The sequence below is a fragment of the Cololabis saira genome, chromosome 4, assembly GCF_033807715.1.
Source record: "Cololabis saira isolate AMF1-May2022 chromosome 4, fColSai1.1, whole genome shotgun sequence".
Classification (NCBI taxonomy): domain Eukaryota; kingdom Metazoa; phylum Chordata; class Actinopteri; order Beloniformes; family Belonidae; genus Cololabis; species Cololabis saira.
Window position 1 is genome coordinate 36,471,263 of NC_084590.1, and position 16,795 is coordinate 36,488,057.

The following is a 16,795-nucleotide window of genomic DNA, read 5'->3' on the forward strand; positions in this document are numbered from 1 at the left end:
GACAACTATGTACACAGCTGGTGTGTATCTTTCCATTTTTGTATTTCAGGCATGCAACACATTCCAAGAAGACTTGGGACAGTAAAGCTTTTACGACTGTGCAATGTTGTTGTTCCCCCTGATGCATATTCACTATAACAGACAGGGTAGGACCGTATGTTAAGGTTATTCAGACATGTGAGTGCCACATCTGGACTTCTTTCATTGCACAGTCAAGATTTAAAGTGGTCCTATTGTGCTAATTCCCAGAGACCTTAATTTAATCTTCCATTCCTCTACAGCAGCTCTGCAGCATAACTTCCAGAGGCTGTAATTATGTCAGAGGGACAAGGACAATTACAAGGAAAGGGACTTCAGGAAAAAAAGGGGATGACGCCACTTTCAGCAACCATCTTCAAATGTCTGATTGGTCGAATTCCTGTAGAAATGTGCACTTCCTGGAGATCATGAACTTACGAGGAAATACCACTCTATTTTATGCAACACAGATCCAACCTGAGATCAGTGAATCTTTTGCTTCTTGTGCATTCAAGAAACTGATTCTGTGCACTTTATTTCCTGAGGCGGTTATGTGTGAGAAGATGATTCAAAACATTGTATTATAGTAAGAAAGCATGTAAAAGCATAATATGGCCGTTTTGAGTGGCATTTGTGAATGTAGATCCATATTGTAAGGATTTGCAAAGGTTTCCCACAGTGATCCCTTGCCCAGGTGGTTATATCAGCTCACAGCTCCCGATGCAGTGTTGCCTGTGGGACTGAGATCACAGGTATCCTGTTGGGCTTTTGCCTTTGTCCTTGATACAAGTAAATAAATAATGTAAAAAATACATGTAAAAATTCCTATTTTTCTATTGTTTATTTATTGTATATGCTGTATCTCCACTTTGTGTTTTAAAACAAAGTTACCCAAAATTTGGTAACATATATATTATTCTACCTGTAGACAAATACTGAAAAAAGTTGTATAAATAAGTATCGACTATTCATTGACAACTATGTCCACCTAGTGGAGACACTCATACTGCATGCAGTTTTTTTAATTTTATATTATATTATGTTGTAGTATATTATATTATATTATAATTGAATGGGGCACTAAATGCAATACTATGGAATGGCCATAAACAATCCTAATCTTAGGCAACCTTGTCTTTAGGTTTTATCAAAATTTAAATGAGCATCCATATTTATTTTCCAGTTTATGAAGATACAAACAAAAAATACAGAGGCAATATTTAGAGGCAAGCGATTAATCTGTTAGCCAGTTAATGTCTAATGTCTAATGTCTAATGTCTAGATTAAAATAAATACTCATATAAAATGTAATAAAATACATTTAAAACATTCTCAACCTCAAGATAATATATGTACACAAAATAAAACCACACAATATTCAGGAAAAAAATGACTCAACAAGGAAAAGTCAGTATTTAGTGAGAACAAAGCTTTAAGCCTTTTGAAGGAAAGTGTGTCATGCAGATATATTAATTCATATTTCATTATATTTAGGTGTAAGAGAGCCAGACTCCTGTATCTTCTGTTTGTATCATAACAAGACAGGACTTAGGGAGGGCCAAAGACTTTTGATCAGAAGCAGAACTGCCTCTTAAAATGTGCAGAGCCATGCAGACCTCAGTTAATCGCCTGTATTCATTTTTAGCTATCTAAGACTGTTCAAGTGATTAGTTAAACATTAAAAGGCACAGGAAATAAGCAAAACTGAACTGCGATGTTAAACTGTGGCTTGCCCCTGTAAGGTAATGATTTCAAAATAACCGTTACATTAAGAATGTCTTACAAACATATGGCATTTGTGTAGATTCACTTGTGAAGTTTTAGTAGCCAACTTTAGTCGCCACTAGTGTTTAGAGTTTGCCTCAGATAATGGAGCTACCAAGCACAAGATTCAAAATGATCACTTTTGAGCTGGTGCCTGGTGGCGAGCAGTATCTGTCTTGGTTGCATTGTGATCTGCAAAACTTTGTCAACTTGTTTTAGCAGCCATATCTGTTTTTAGATTTTGTATATATTCCTGCAGGATTGAAGTCCCATTTGATTGCTCTTTGATGAAAGGTGCTCTTTTTGTGTCCATAAATCTGTTTATGACATATTGTCACCCTTAAAATAATGTCCAAAGTGATATTTTTCTGAAGGTCAAAATAGTGCAAATATTTTTTTTTTTAAGAAACCAAAGAAATATATTTATTTTTAAACAGATAAGTCTAAATTAATTTCAGAGTCAATTTGACTCAATTTGATTCAATTCAAGACGAATGTCTGTGAGTTGTGAGCCAGCTGTCTACTGTTAAGTGTTTTTCAAAGTTTTTTTTTCAGCTACAGGATGCCCTAAATTTCCTTTGGGATTAATAAAGTATCTACCTATCTAGATTCACAAATCTAACCTGTTTTCTTGTTTAAGTGTAACAGAGTGATACATTTTCACAGATATTAGTGTTGCATTAAACATAATTTTGCATGGGGCCCCAGGGGCGTCAATTCAGTATGCCAAGGTATGGCAGCCGCCACACCTTGGCTTCAAGGGAAAATGTAAATGTTTGTTTTTTTTAATACATTTATGGAATTACTCTGTGTCTATTTGTATTGATTATTCTATTACTTAATACATATAGAATAACTACAAATGCAAATCAGAACAACATGATCGATTTCACTAGTTATTAAACACTGCAAAAAGTCAAAATCTTAAAAAGAATATTTGTCTTATTTCTAGTTAAAATGTCTAATTTTTTGTAAAAACATTACATTTAAGACAAGACTCAAAAACAACCATTTTCACCTGTTTCAAGTAGATTTCCACTTAAAATAAGTGGAAAAATCTGCCAGTGGAACAATATTTTTTTGCTTGTAATGAGAAGATAAATCTTGTTCCACTGGCAGATTTTTCTACTTATTTCAAGTGAAAATTTACTTGAAACAGGTGAACATGGTAAAATAACAAGTTATTTTTCTGGTGATGGCTCTTGTTTTAAGTGTAATGAGATTTTTTGACTAAAAATTTGACATTTTAACTAGAAATAAGACAAATATTCCTGGTAAGATTTTGAGTTTTTGCAGTGAGCGAGACTGCATTTGAAAAAGTTCCAATTTTCTTGACCACACAGATAAGCTCCATAGCAGACTTCTGTGATGAGTATTTGCTGGACGTGTTGATTGATACTCTAGTTCAGTTCTGTGACTCGTAACCTTGCCATACCTTAGTAAGACTGAATTGACGCCACCAGGGGCCCAGAAAAGGCTGGAAACAGCACTGCTCAGTATAATATAATATAATAATAATATAGATAAATAGATGGATAGATGCTCGTGTCCTCCAGCAGGGGACAGAGCGAGCAGGAAAATGTGGGAGGAAAGACTGAATCCAGGGATCTGAGTCAGCAGCTGCTGCGTGTCGGATCCTCAACTTCCGCGGAGACAGACCATCTCCACAACATGTTTACACCTACACACTTCACAATGGACCCAACCGTTACAAGACTGTCCTAAAAACAATCGTTTTTGTGAGGAAGAATAAACGCAGAAGGGAGAAGACGAGTGGACCAAAACGGAGTCTCAAGGTATGGCGTTCCTGTTGCTACAACACACCGCTTTTTTTTCTTCTTTTCCTTTTTCAAAGTTTATCCTGCACAGATCGCAGCGCTTCTTTTTGTTTGTTTAACTTAAGTATTTTGCTGTCGGTTGGATGCAAAGTACAGTTTAAACAGTCACAATGTCCCAGGTTCAGTTGTAGGTTACGTTGGAGAAGCGGATACATTAGAGCGGTTGTGCAGCGGCAGCTTTGATGAACAATGGGATTAAAGAGGCGGCGAGGGGCGCCGCTCATCAAGGGTGATTTATGGTTCTGCGTTAAATCGACGTAGGTTCTGCGTTGGTGTAACGCGGAACCATAAATCAGCCTTTACAGCCGTCCGGCTCCGTTTAATGTCTGTGATGGAAACGGTGCATCCGTCCGGCTGCGTCTATTTCTCAGTCAGAAGCCAAGGGAAACAGGCTGGCCGGGGCCGTCTATGTTCTGGTGACCTGGGGATATGAAAAACATCCAGAAGTCTGAAACAAAGACATAATAACATAATATAATAACCAAATATAGACATTTTATATATATATATATATATATATATATATATATATATACATAAATATAGACATAATAACCGTGTGTGTGTGTGTGTGTGTGTGTAAATCATATTAACAACAAAATATGGTATTTTTTCAGTCTTAATTGTCCAGAGTACTAGATACAAGGGTATTAATTCAAGTTATTAAGTGCAGTTGTAACAAAATAATAAAATTGAATACTCCTTGAAGGTTTCTACAGAGTTGAAAAACTTGTGTTTCTCAGTCCGTCAGTCTGGCAATATGACAGTAGCTCATAAAATGCAAAACATCTATGAAAAGTGTGTCTAGATAGGGTTCTAAAGATTAACAAACGGTTGATGAATTAAATATGAGTCATTACTGATTAAATTGAAATGTAACAGAGGAAAACCCTTCTTCCATGTACTGTATAACTAAACATAGTGATGATTTAGGCCCAAAGCCGACAAAAAGGAAAACAAAAACACTGTGTGTGTGTGTGCGCGCATGTGTGCGTCAATATAGAACTTGATTTCTTTCTGGTGTTTAGTTCAAATTTTTCAGTTGTGTTTCAAAAAGACTAGTAAAAGTTCCAGTGCTGGCTCAGTTATGAAGGAATAGGAACTAACTTTCTTACTGGCACTCAGCATGAACAAATCCCATGCAGAGTGCCAGAGGAGAAACCCAGTTCCCAGTGGACATGGTGGGGCACCAAAACTATTTTTGTCACTGCCAACATTACAAATGGGTGAGTGCCAATCCCCATAGTTCTTCCTTAACCTGAGGTTAATCGATTGATGAACTCTAGTATCCCTGCATAGACCCTACCAGGGAGGCTGTCGGCATAATTCAAACACCCACTTCAGCCCCTCTTCTTGAAAAGAGGAACCACAACCCCACTGGACATGAACTGTGGATAGTGACCAAAAGAATGAGATCGTGACTACAAATGGCTGAAATGATTTTTTTTTCTCCGCAAATGAATTATTCACTTGAAAGCTTCTTATCATTTTTTTTACATGTTTTCACAAGTGCCTAACAAAATAATTTTAAGCAAATATAGTTGTTTAATATGAGTCACATGCATATTTTAATCTTTGTTGTGGATTAGGGCTGTTCGATTTTGCCCAAAAATAAAATCTCGATTTTTTTTTTTCTCTCAAAATCCGATTTTCGATTACGATTACGATTATTTTGTGAATTGACAAAAGGCAAAGAAATGATTTCAAATATGCTGTTTTTTTATTGAACATTTGCCCCATAATAAAGTGCAAAACTCTGTCAAATAAGTTGAAAAAAAGTTTTAAAAAATATAATAAAATATAAAGTTTTATCTCTGAAAAAAAAAATCAGCAAATCAGCACTTGCAAACATACAGTAAGTTATATTTCCAATTAAATAAAACAAGACATTTTCTAATTAAACTAAACTGGGTCTTTGCATGCTTAATAATAATGCAACCCATGAAGGAGGTAGAGGTGTGTAATGTCAGTCATTACATTTGCTATTCACATTTGCAAGTTTTTTGCAAGGAACACGAGCCGGTCTACCGCATCTGGCTTGAGGGATGCCCGGTGGCATGTTACAACGCCCCCTCCTACACTAAAGAGCCTCTCCGATGGGGCACTTGTCGCAGGTATTGAGAGGTATTTCCATCAATCATTAATATGGTATCAATCATTAATATGTGTGCAGACAAGGTAAAAAAAAAAAAAAAGTGAAAAATCGATTTTACGATTTTCACGTTTTAACATCGTTCTAATTACATAATCGCGATTACGATTTAAAATCGATTAATCGAACAGCCCTATTGTGGATTCCTATTTCTTTATCCCGTTCCAGCCACAAAGGACATGAACGCTTGCAGGCAGGAAAACGATTTCATCACAGTTAACATTCCCATGAACGCTTTGAGCCTGGTTACCCGAGACTGACGTCCAGATGGCGCACAATAACATGAAATAATATTTGATAACTCCACTGAAACTAGAGTAACTGGATTCAAATGGAGAGATGCTGCATGTTATACAGATTAATTTGGACTATTGAAAAAGTTTTTCTTGATCAGAGTTGAATCCGAGTTTGATTCATGGTCCTTTTCTCCTGACTGGACTGCAAAACTAACGTAGTAATTTTAAATGTCATGAAGTAACAATCTAGACTGGTTAAAATGGTACATTGTTGATGTTTCATTTTCTCTCTTTCTGTTTGTCTAGAGAGTGTTTTCCCACGAGGCTTCATGTCCGTCAGAATTTCAGCCATGAGCGTCCTCCCTCCGGTTCGGCGGGACCGCGTCATCGCTCAGCTCCCTCAGGTAAAGCCAGTCAGCACGATCCCCTGGCTGCTCTTCTAAAAGCTTTTACACAGTTCCTCAAATTTGCCTTCATAGGTGGTGGATTTAAGGAAAAACAAAACATTGCATTTAGCAGAGGCTTGTATTCAAAGCGACTTAGAACAGAGGAAAACAATCAGTCCCCAGTAAACATGGTGAATTGCAGTTCAGGTGTGGGTTTTTTCTCGTGAGTCCTCAGGGAGAACTACATCCCACATGAACTTTCCTCCGTCTTTCTGCTGCCGCTCCATGGAGGACATGCTGGCCTGCTGCGTCTGTGTTTGGTTTCCTAGCTGCACGGTGGCACAATAGACTGCCCTTTAAGAGGATCGTTAAAGGAGCTTGAGGCTCCTTTTAAGAAATGAGACTCTCTAGCGCCACCCTTCACCACGACGGCCGTTGGGGGTACTGCGGCCAACAGTGAAGCCGGCACGGGAGAACGGGGAGAACGCACATGCAGCGTCATGTGACGTCACATCCGCAGCCCAGCGCGGGAAATTCGGGACCGAATTGCAGCACATTTTGCAGCAACAGCCTGTTCAAGGCAAAGGAGAGATACACTAGAGGGCTCATTCTTTTGGGTTTGGAACGCTTCATCTGACATTATTACTAGAAAACTTAAAATGTATACAGATTTTTTCCATAAATCTTGCCACAATCCGGCCTCAAGCTCCTTTTAAGACAACCCAGAAAAGCATTGGCTGCCCCTCCCCAAACTTCGGTGGGACTGTAGTCCCATCTGCCTCAGTAGACACACAACGATATTACCCATAACACCCCTCTCACGCTGGTCACGCTCTGATCTGCTGCCATCAGGCAGACGAGGCAGAACCATAAAAACTAAGATGAACATCTTTTATTCCAGGGCTGTACAAGCCTTAACTGCTTCTAAAATGTACATTTCTCATGGTTTATGCTCTGTGTAACTTAATTTGTGCAATAAGAAGTCAATTGCAATTTTTGGTGGAATGTAGTTGGGAGGGTTTTTTCTCTTTCTGGTTTTTCTTAATTTTTTAAGCTATACTTTCGTTACTTATTAGGTTTTTTTGACAATATGCTCTGAAGCATTCCTCCCTTCGACATCTGTGTTAAAATGACAATAAATAAACTCTCTTTAGTCTTTTAGGAAAGAGGCGGCTGTCCACACTAAGGAGGATTTCAGCAACAAAGTGAAGACTGCGTGTCAGCAGCAGCGGACCGGCACCGTGGGGTGAACACCTAAACCTGCAGTTGTTTTGTGTTGACTGCTTTTTGTAGCTCATAATGATCAGCTCTTTCTTTTGTCCTTGCCAGTAGATTTAAAATCTCCAAGGTCATCGTGGTGGGGGATCTGGCTGTGGGCAAAACGTGCATGATTAACAGGTAAAGCAACACAGTCTTTCACACATGTGGAAGCAGGGTGAAGTGTAACTCTGGGAATAAATAACTGAGGGTGAACCGTCGAGAAAACACAATCTACACGTTAGTAACAGCTCCTGATAATGGATGTTAAGTAAATTAGGGAAGAGGAGCCTGTCAGAACATCTTTAACTTTGATCTTATTGCATGAAAACGGTTTGTTCATTCTTTCCCTCAATAAGCCTTTTCTCATGAAACATAAAATCAGTGCATTTTTATGATCCCGTTTAACAGATTTCCTCCTTCAGATCAGTGTGCTGGTTGCTTTTTCAAAAGTTATGACTTTAAACTGTAGCCTTTTTAGCCAAAATGATGCCGACCTGAACAGTAAACTTCCTCAGTTTGTAACAAATGACCTGTTTCTTCGATGTAACCACTGCACAGCAGTTACAATCCTTTTGTTGTTTCAGATTTTGCAAAGATGCCTTTGATAAGAACTACAAAGCAACGATCGGTGTCGACTTTGAGATGGAGCGCTTCGAGATTCTGGGCGTTCCCTTCAGCCTCCAGCTGTAAGTCAGACCTGGATTTCTGTGTCACGGAGTAAAAGGAAGTGCATGTTTAGTTTAGTTTTATTTAGCACATAACATAAAAAAATAACATTACACAAGTAAGTTCAGTTAAAAGAAACTGTGCAGGGAGGAGCGAGCAAGCCAGTAGGCTTATGAGGAGCCCCCACCTAATAACATTTAACAAAATACTTATGAGGATACAAAATCATAAAAATAAAAATAAATCATAAAAATTGCATGTAGAACATGAATGAAAATAAAATAATAAAAAATAAAATAAAAAAAAGATAAAAAAATTACTGTATACATGATCATGAAAATATGAGTATTAAGCTGAACAAATGGCAACACAGAATATGAAGTGCAAAAGAACATTAAGAGCTTTCTTGACTACATTGTTGAATTAAATGCTCTCTTGAGCGACTTTTGAAAGTGGATAGGGACCTACAATTGTTTGCAATATGGTACCAACTATTCCAGACTTTGACACCTCTAAATCTAAACAAAAATTGGCTTCTTGATTCCAGACATTTAGGCGGATGTAGGGCTAGGTAACGGCATGTGACGTGACGCTGCTCCTCGACCTCTCTGTTGCAGGTGGGACACGGCTGGTCAAGAGCGGTTCAAGTGCATCGCGTCTACCTACTACAGAGGAGCTCAGGGTAAGTTGTGTTTTCCATTACCAGCTTTGTTTGAAAAGGAGCAAAATGCCAGAGGAGGAGAAAAGTCCGAGACTGGAATCTGTGTTCCAGCTGCTGACACACTAAAACACTTTTCTTTTTCTTCAGTGGTGATAATCGCGTTTGACGTTAATGACATTGCCTCTTTGGGTCATGTAAGGTAAGCATGTTGATCAGTAACATATTCTTTCGTTTCCTGGTTTTTAATGTTTCTTGCCGCCAGTGTTTTAATGCTGCGTTTCCATGACTACAGGCAGTGGCTGGAGGACGCCTTGAGGGAGAACGACCCCACCGCTGTTCAGCTGTTTCTAGTTGGAACAAAGAAAGACCTGAGTGTAGGTCCTCTGCCGTGGAAAGTGGACATGCCTGCAGATATGTGATCCTGTTTTTACTGGAGTTGGATGTGAATTTTCTTTGGGCTTGTTCCAGGAGCACAGAGAGTTTGTGTCCCGGGTCAAACCTCAGGAATGTTCCCCCTCTTTCACAAACCCTCCAAGCATTTGTGATTGAATAAATGATGAAGATGGGGACTTTACTTACATGATCCACTCGGCACCATTTGACCTACTTTTCTACTTTGTGAAGTTTGGAGTGATTTTATTCAGTTTTTCTTTTACTTTCCGGTTAAAGTAAGAAGTTAATGATTTTTCTACTTCTGTCATATTTATTATGGTATTTTCCCTGAACCCGGCATGTAATTCTTCTCATTGTAATGGGTTTTGTCCAGTCAGGAGACCAGAAGATTTTAAAGAAATTCAGTAAAATGCAATAAAAAAAAATATATGTAAAGTAAATTAAAAAAAAACACTGCAGCATTTGCAAATTTTTCTCACATTAAAATTGAACCAATAGATGTTAGACTTTTCTGTTCACAAGTTCACAGCCTCTTATAATTAAATTACAAGGTTGCACATATGAAAAGCTGCATTCCTAAACTTTACTGTGGTGATTTTGAATTCTTTAAAGGCACAAAACACAACTTACTGAAGCATATGACATCACCAAAGATGCCATAAAACAGTCATAAATGGAAGAAAAGAAAAACAAGCAAAGAAAAATGTCCCGTTCCAGAAATTAAGGGTTTTTACAAATTCATATTCCTTTTTACTATGAGGCTACTGTTTGGAGAAAACAAGCAGTTGAAACATTTTTATTCTAGTACTTTAAAGAACAGATCACCTGTCAGTTGCACAAAAAGAATGACTATTCTCTTAATTATTGATCCTAATTATTTATTTGTTTATTTTCTCTTGACAGTCTCCTGCTCAGTATTCCCGGATTGAACAAGACGCCCTCAGATTAGCAAATGAGATCCATGCTGAGTATTGGGCCGTTTCATCGCTGACAGGTGGGTTTTAAGATTTAAATGCAGTAAACATTTAAATCCTGTAAAGACCGAAAGGCCTGCAAAGATGATCAATCATTGTCACAGGAAATGATCTTCTGTCAGACCGCTGAGGAAGCATGTTAAAGTACAGGAATCCGGAGGATTCAAAACATCTTTCTCCAACATGCATCCTTTTCTGTCTTCAAATGCTAAATAATTGTTACTGTTGCGAGCCACATGCCCAGCCGTAGCTCAGTGCACATTAAAGCATCATATGACTTGGACCAAATATGTAAACTATCCATAGCAGAGTTCGCAGTGTGCTGTATGTCTTTTGGCTTACAGCATGTGAGTATACGAGTTGGAAAATCTTTTGCAGCCTGCTCTAAAATTTGTGAACTAAAACAAAATTAAACGCTGTTGCCATGTTAATAACAAATGACTGTTAGATTTTTGTTCAGCAGCAACCACAACTGACTTCCAGGGACAGATTGTTGACCAAGTTTAGAGATGGAGAAACATTTTTTAGATCAGATATGTACATACAAAGCATGCTCAGTTTTTATGGGTATAACTGAGCAAAATTGAGGCATTTAAAATACTTTTGTGTATTAGCAAAGCTGTGGGATTTATTATTTTGAGCTGTCAGTAACGGACCTACGACTCCTCCTGCAGGGGAAAACGTGAAGGAGTTTTTTTTTCGAGTTGCCTCATTGGCATTTGAGATCAACGTTCTCGCTGAGTTGGAGAAAAGTGGAACAAGACAAATTGGAGACGTCGTCAGTGAGTATCCAAACCCTCTCTGGACACAAAAAACCCAACTTATATGTCAGATGTCACCAGTCTAACAGACGGCTGTACATCCTTTTCAGGAATCAGCAGCACTTCAAACAACCTGTCCGCTGCATCAAAGAAGAAACAGTCCAGCTGCTGTCAGTAAGGATGGAAGCAGAGGTTTTAAAGTCAAACACACAGACTGCAACTGAGACTTTTCTCAGTGGAGGATTGCCGTGGATGCTGTCCAGCTGCGCTGCAAAGATTTCTGTGGTTGGAGGAGGAGGAGTCTAATAACTTCTCTTTCCCTACCACATTAAAAGTCAGTTTTTCCTGTCCTCAGGAGTTTTCCTCCTTGGGATAAGTGTGGATTCCTGTGGTGTCGCTCGGTTTAACTTGCCCTAAGTAACTCAGTGACTCATGACTTACACACCAAATTAGTATTATGGCACTGCCAAGATACCAAAGAATAACTGGCTTCTTGCTTTGCTTAGATCTTGGTTTAAACCTTAGTTTTGCTGCTGCAGTGATTTTTACAACCAGTACTTTTCATCACATTCATGTATTTGTGTTGAATAACTGTTTTACTCTGTATTATGGCTGTTAAATTGCAGCCCTACGTAATTTTAACCCTCATATGTTATCAAGTTGTGACTTATTCTCTTCACGAGTGGCTTGCAAAGGCAAGAAAACAGTGACGGTTTATTTTCACTCTGACTGAAACTAGTTTTGTAACGATACTTGATGGTACGCTCTGTTTACAATCAAACCAGGGACCCAATTTGTTTCATTGTGGTTGTGTGTGGGAACATTTACCACGGATTGTAAGTGAAGGGTCTTGTGGTTTATTTTTTTAGTAATATATTACAAAGCAGAAAAACAATTTCACATATTAAAAATAGGTACGATTAAATCGCCATTATATTAATTGTTTCATTGAAGATTTACAGCATATCTGCAAATTAAAGTGTTCATGTCCATTTTATAAGACGTCTCTGCTCGTCTTTTTCTTGAGCTCCAGGGGAAACATGTTTACTGGTTAAAACTTTTGAAGGAGTCCAGATGCTTCCCATCGATCTGGCGCTGCAGCTCTTCAGGTATGCAGTGAGAGAACTTGTAGTTTTCTTTAATCCACTTCCCTCCTTCTGTGTTCTCGATGGCGACGGCTGCTACGCCTGCAGCCAACACAGCAAAAGGGCCTCACTTGCATCTTTTAAGTTACACAGTCAGGACGTTTCTGGCGCTCGCGTACCTACGACTGCGGCTCCCAGCCTCTCCACCAGCTGGATGGCAGCCTTCATCGTGCCGCCGGTCTCTATCCACTGGTCCACCAACAGCACCTTCACACCTGCAGCAGGACAGACGCGTTAAACTGAATCGTGGTCACTTTTCAGAGAGCCGCTGGAAGATCTCTGGACTCATCTCCCTCTTTCTGACATCTGAAACCCCCAACCAGCCCAGGCAGGTGCTTACCCTCCCCACCCTGATTGTGGTTGCTGGAGGGTTTTGTTTTTTTAATCCCCAGCCACCCACCTCATACAGCCTCCTCTGTTGTCCTGACTTTGGACCTGCTCTATGAGAATCCTGCTTTCTGACCCACTGGTGTCTGTGGGCTTCAGTGTCCTGCATGACAGGGCTAGAGATGGATCTGGTGACCTCCTATGTCCAAGGAATCCACCACAGCTGCAAGCATGTCCATTACAGTCTACTTTGTACCCTTTATAAAAGGAAAACAAAACCCCAAAAAACAAGTTGAAACTGAAAGTACAGTTTTAATAGCTCTATACGGCCACTATTAGCTAACACACCTCAACTTCAGTGATTGGAAATTTTGACAACACATATGCTGCCAATAGTCGGCACATTGTTAAACCTGCATGTGCAACATTTTACGAGGAGTGCAATGGAGTTGTGAAAGAGTTTTTAACCTAATTCTCATTAGTGTGGGACCATGCTGACTTTAACTCCAACTCTTATAAAGAGCTGAAGAAAGCAGGAGCTGGATTGTATCTTTAAAGAGCCCACATTTAGGTCATTTAAACTTTTTTTCATTTCCTTTTTGATTTTACTAGAATGTGTGAACAAGATTCAGTGTTGTGAATAAGCAGTATTGCAGTAATGTATGTTGTACATTACAGTTAAAGAAAAACCTGGATAACAAACCAGGTATTTCCAAGTAGTTTCAAGAAAAGTTTACATGCTAAAAGAAAAGGGGATGAAAAACCCCCTGAAGAAAAGTAAAAAGCCTAAATGTGAACAGATGTGAAATGTAAAGTACTCAAAGCCACTCCATGTGCCAACACCACTTCAGACCACACGGGGACGGATAGATCTATGATACATAGAGTGGCTTTAAGCACGAAAACAAGCAGCTATCACAGAATTATATTGTGTTTGTCTGTACTGACTCTGTCAGTACACACAATCATTTGTATAAGAATCTTGCTAATGCTTATGTTCCCACAGAAAGACTGATGCTGCTTTTTCTTCTCCCCTCGCTTCTGTATTTCCCCTTACCACCACCAGGGGGTGCTGTGTCACAGGAAATCGACCCGAGAGCGCGTGAACGTGCTCTTTAACTTTATTTGGCTTCTGACGCGCTCAGGGTCCTGCTGATTTTGTCAATGAATTTCTTTGGGAAGATTTAAAGGGACGATATGGGGTTTCAATTGTCAATAGAGAGAAAAACAAAACAAAAAAAAGATCCACGAGAAGAATTGACCTCGCTTCTTCCCTGCAATCAGTGAAATCGTCAGCCAAAGTCCTCAAACCTTCATTTTAAATGTTCGAATAAACTTCATGTTTTATTTAGTTTACTAAATTAAAAACAGGTGTCCATTGTGAATGTTGTTTCAATGAGCTACTGGACTGATTGTTTTACACAGAAAAAAATACATGATATTGTTTCCAGCAATATGATTTCCCCCCATCCTGCTACCCAAACATTCAGAAGCTATTATGTAATTTGGATAAAAAAGAGAAAAAGGAAGATTAACCTGGTTTTAGCACATCCAGCCTGACTTCCATACTCTTTTGTCTGCCTGTGTAGTCCGTGTAGTTCTCACTTTCGGTCATGACACACAAATGACCCGCTTTACGGATGGCCAAGAAACCTTTTCCAAGAGTGGTGGCAACAGATGCCCCTGAAAACAAACAGATACACACGTTCATTCACACCTGCACAAAACTGTCTGGATAACGTGGTTCATCTTCCCATGAATCCGGCTGTCATGCCACGTATGAGAGCTCAGGAGAGTAATATCTAAATTTAGAATACAAGTTTCAGGGGTTTCATTTCTTAACCCGTGCACAAGCAACGGCCTCTTTAAATAAAATTAGATTGAACTGTGATTCCTGTGTTCTGTCTCCACATAAACTACTTTGTTTTCTCACCAAGAATGAATCCCATTGCATCTATACCAGCAACCAGGTCAATGGTGTCGCTGTGGAACGGACTCAGAATATCTTTCACGCAGTCAGCAAGAGCCTGCAGAGCAAAGAGGTCAAACAGCATGCAAAGTGTGCACGTTATTGTGCAGCTGCAGATTAGGTTTAACTGCTTTAATTAAACAGTACCGACAGCCTCCTCGTAACTACTGATTTCCCTCATCATACTTGGGAGTTGCAGTAGAGTCTGGATGGGTCCAGCCAGGCAAACGTTGGTCCTTTTGTGTTGGGGGCCATGAGGGAAAGGTACCATCCCTTTGGTCTGTCGGCTGGAACGGCCAACGCGTCCATTTGAAGTGCAGCACTGGTCTGTGAGGTTAGAGAGAGAAACGCTGGAGAAGCAACTGGACAGTGAATGAGAGACTCACCTATATCAGGTTGCAGACGAAGGGGTGAATGCTCAGTGGGAGGGGGCTGTTGAGAAATCTGGACTCCGATACGGACTCTCTCTGCAATTCTGAGGGATTTCTCGTCAAGTCATATAGATATTTACTCAACATGTCACGGCATAGTCAACCAAATGCTCAGCAATTCCATAGTATTTGTGGCATCCAGCACTTTGTTGTTGTCTTCCATTTGTGTTCAAAGGTCTACAACCTTTACAGAAATGATCCTTTTTCATTTTAATTGATTTAAACCCTGTACACCATCAGTTGAAAGTCATGTTGAGATAATTTTATTTAATGTTTTGCAGCCAATCCTGCGTCATATTTTACCAAAGCATAGTACTTTTGTTCTTGTATGAGAACAAAAGTGGATGATCAGGCTAACTCACCGTTTCTCGGTTCCGACCCTTGAGGGCCGCTGCCCTGCATGTTTTAGATGTTTTCCTGCTTTAACTTACTTGATGAACATGAATGGGTCACTGATGCTGACCTTGGTGACAAGATAATGGTGATCAATTCAATTGATCCAGCTGCGTTGGTGCTGGGAAACATCTGAAATATGCAAGACAGCGGCCCTCGAGGACTACCAAACACAAGACTAAGTGAACTGCATAGATAGTTTAATGCTAACATAGTTTCTGATGTAATATCAGGAGATGGAAATGAAAGGCCTTTCATGATTTTGAAGCATAAAAACAATCTATTCCACTTTATCTTTTCTCTTTCTGGAGCAAATCAGTGAGATAATTATTTCTTATTGATGATGCAAAAATGCAGCTGGAACGGGTTTTAGATGCAATTAAAGCTTATGTGCGGATGTGATGGCCGCACCTGCAGCCCCACAGCTATTGATGGCGTGGGCCATGGCTGAGGGGATGTTGGAGACATATATATATATATATATATATATATATATATATATATATATATATATATATATATATATATATATATATATATATATATATATATATATATATATATATATATATATATACTGTATATATATATATAAAGGCTTTATATATATCTATGGTTGGAGACTCCAGGATGCAGCTGCCAGAAAATAAGGCGATTGGGACTGTACCAAGGGTAGGTAAATCATGGGGGGAAATAATGGGTTATTTGTGTAAATATTCACAATAACTTTAGTTAAATTAATCAATTTTGTATTTAAGAATGAAGTTAGAGTAACTTACATCCTCACTGTTTGTTTAGATTTTTTGTGTAGGTTATTTGTTAACAATGTTTAGTGTTTTACCCCTGTGTGTCATTGGTCTGATCTGCCAGTATTTAAGTTCCTTGCTTGTTTGTTCAAGTTAGGTCAGTTTGGTTTTGTTTCAGTGTGTTGGCTGTTATTGTTTAGTTGCTTTATTTTTTACCTCTTTTAAGGGCCCATCTTGTTATTTTCGTAATAAAACCCTCTTTTTCTTTAAAATCTTCGTGTCCTCGTGCTTAACGGGCTTGGTCCCTCACCACGGAGTATAATTTGAAGTACTATACTATATTATACTACTATTATTATTTCTGTTTTAAATCAGTATTTTAAGCACTCAAGCAAAGATGTCTGTTAATGCTGTTAACTGTTCCTCCAGGTTCATCCATCCATCCATCCATCCATTCCTATTAAGGGTCACCCGGCCACCAGAAGCCAAGGTTGCCAGTCCACCGCAGGATCGTCAGATCCAATACTTTGTAAATGCACATTATTGACATTATTTTGAGATCTGTAAAAAATATTTGATGTGAAAATATTAAAGAAACAATATCCTATTTCATTGGAACAAACCATCACTCCTGCACAAGTCCAGCACTGAGAAGCTCTTTGATGTATTACCACA

At 38.9% G+C, this 16,795-nt stretch overlaps 2 protein-coding genes across 3 annotated transcripts; one reads left to right on the forward strand and one right to left on the reverse strand.

Annotated features, from left to right (window-relative positions):
* Positions 1 to 3,370: 3,370 nt before the first annotated feature.
* On the forward strand, positions 3,371 to 12,109 carry rab34a (RAB34, member RAS oncogene family a). Of its 2 annotated transcripts, none has more exons than XM_061719637.1 (11): positions 3,371 to 3,578; positions 6,315 to 6,412; positions 7,549 to 7,640; positions 7,724 to 7,792; positions 8,239 to 8,340; positions 8,938 to 9,002; positions 9,129 to 9,180; positions 9,274 to 9,355; positions 10,278 to 10,368; positions 11,023 to 11,130; positions 11,220 to 12,109. In XM_061719637.1, exons 2-11 carry the CDS (start codon positions 6,338 to 6,340, stop codon positions 11,285 to 11,287), a joined length of 804 nt encoding a protein of 267 aa, XP_061575621.1. In that variant the 5' UTR covers positions 3,371 to 3,578; positions 6,315 to 6,337; the 3' UTR covers positions 11,288 to 12,109. The 2 variants fall into 2 exon arrangements, with proteins under 2 accessions (XP_061575621.1, XP_061575622.1); XM_061719638.1 differs by having other exon boundaries at positions 7,727 to 7,792.
* On the reverse strand, positions 11,758 to 14,892 carry zgc:174895 (uncharacterized protein LOC100126024 homolog). The gene is made up of 5 exons (XM_061719639.1): positions 14,737 to 14,892; positions 14,515 to 14,608; positions 14,118 to 14,264; positions 12,374 to 12,469; positions 11,758 to 12,296 (listed from the first exon to the last, which is right to left on the reverse strand). The coding sequence occupies exons 1-5, from the start codon at positions 14,857 to 14,859 to the stop codon at positions 12,154 to 12,156; spliced, it is 603 nt and encodes a 200-aa protein (XP_061575623.1). The 5' UTR covers positions 14,860 to 14,892; the 3' UTR covers positions 11,758 to 12,153.
* Positions 14,893 to 16,795: the final 1,903 nt, after the last annotated feature.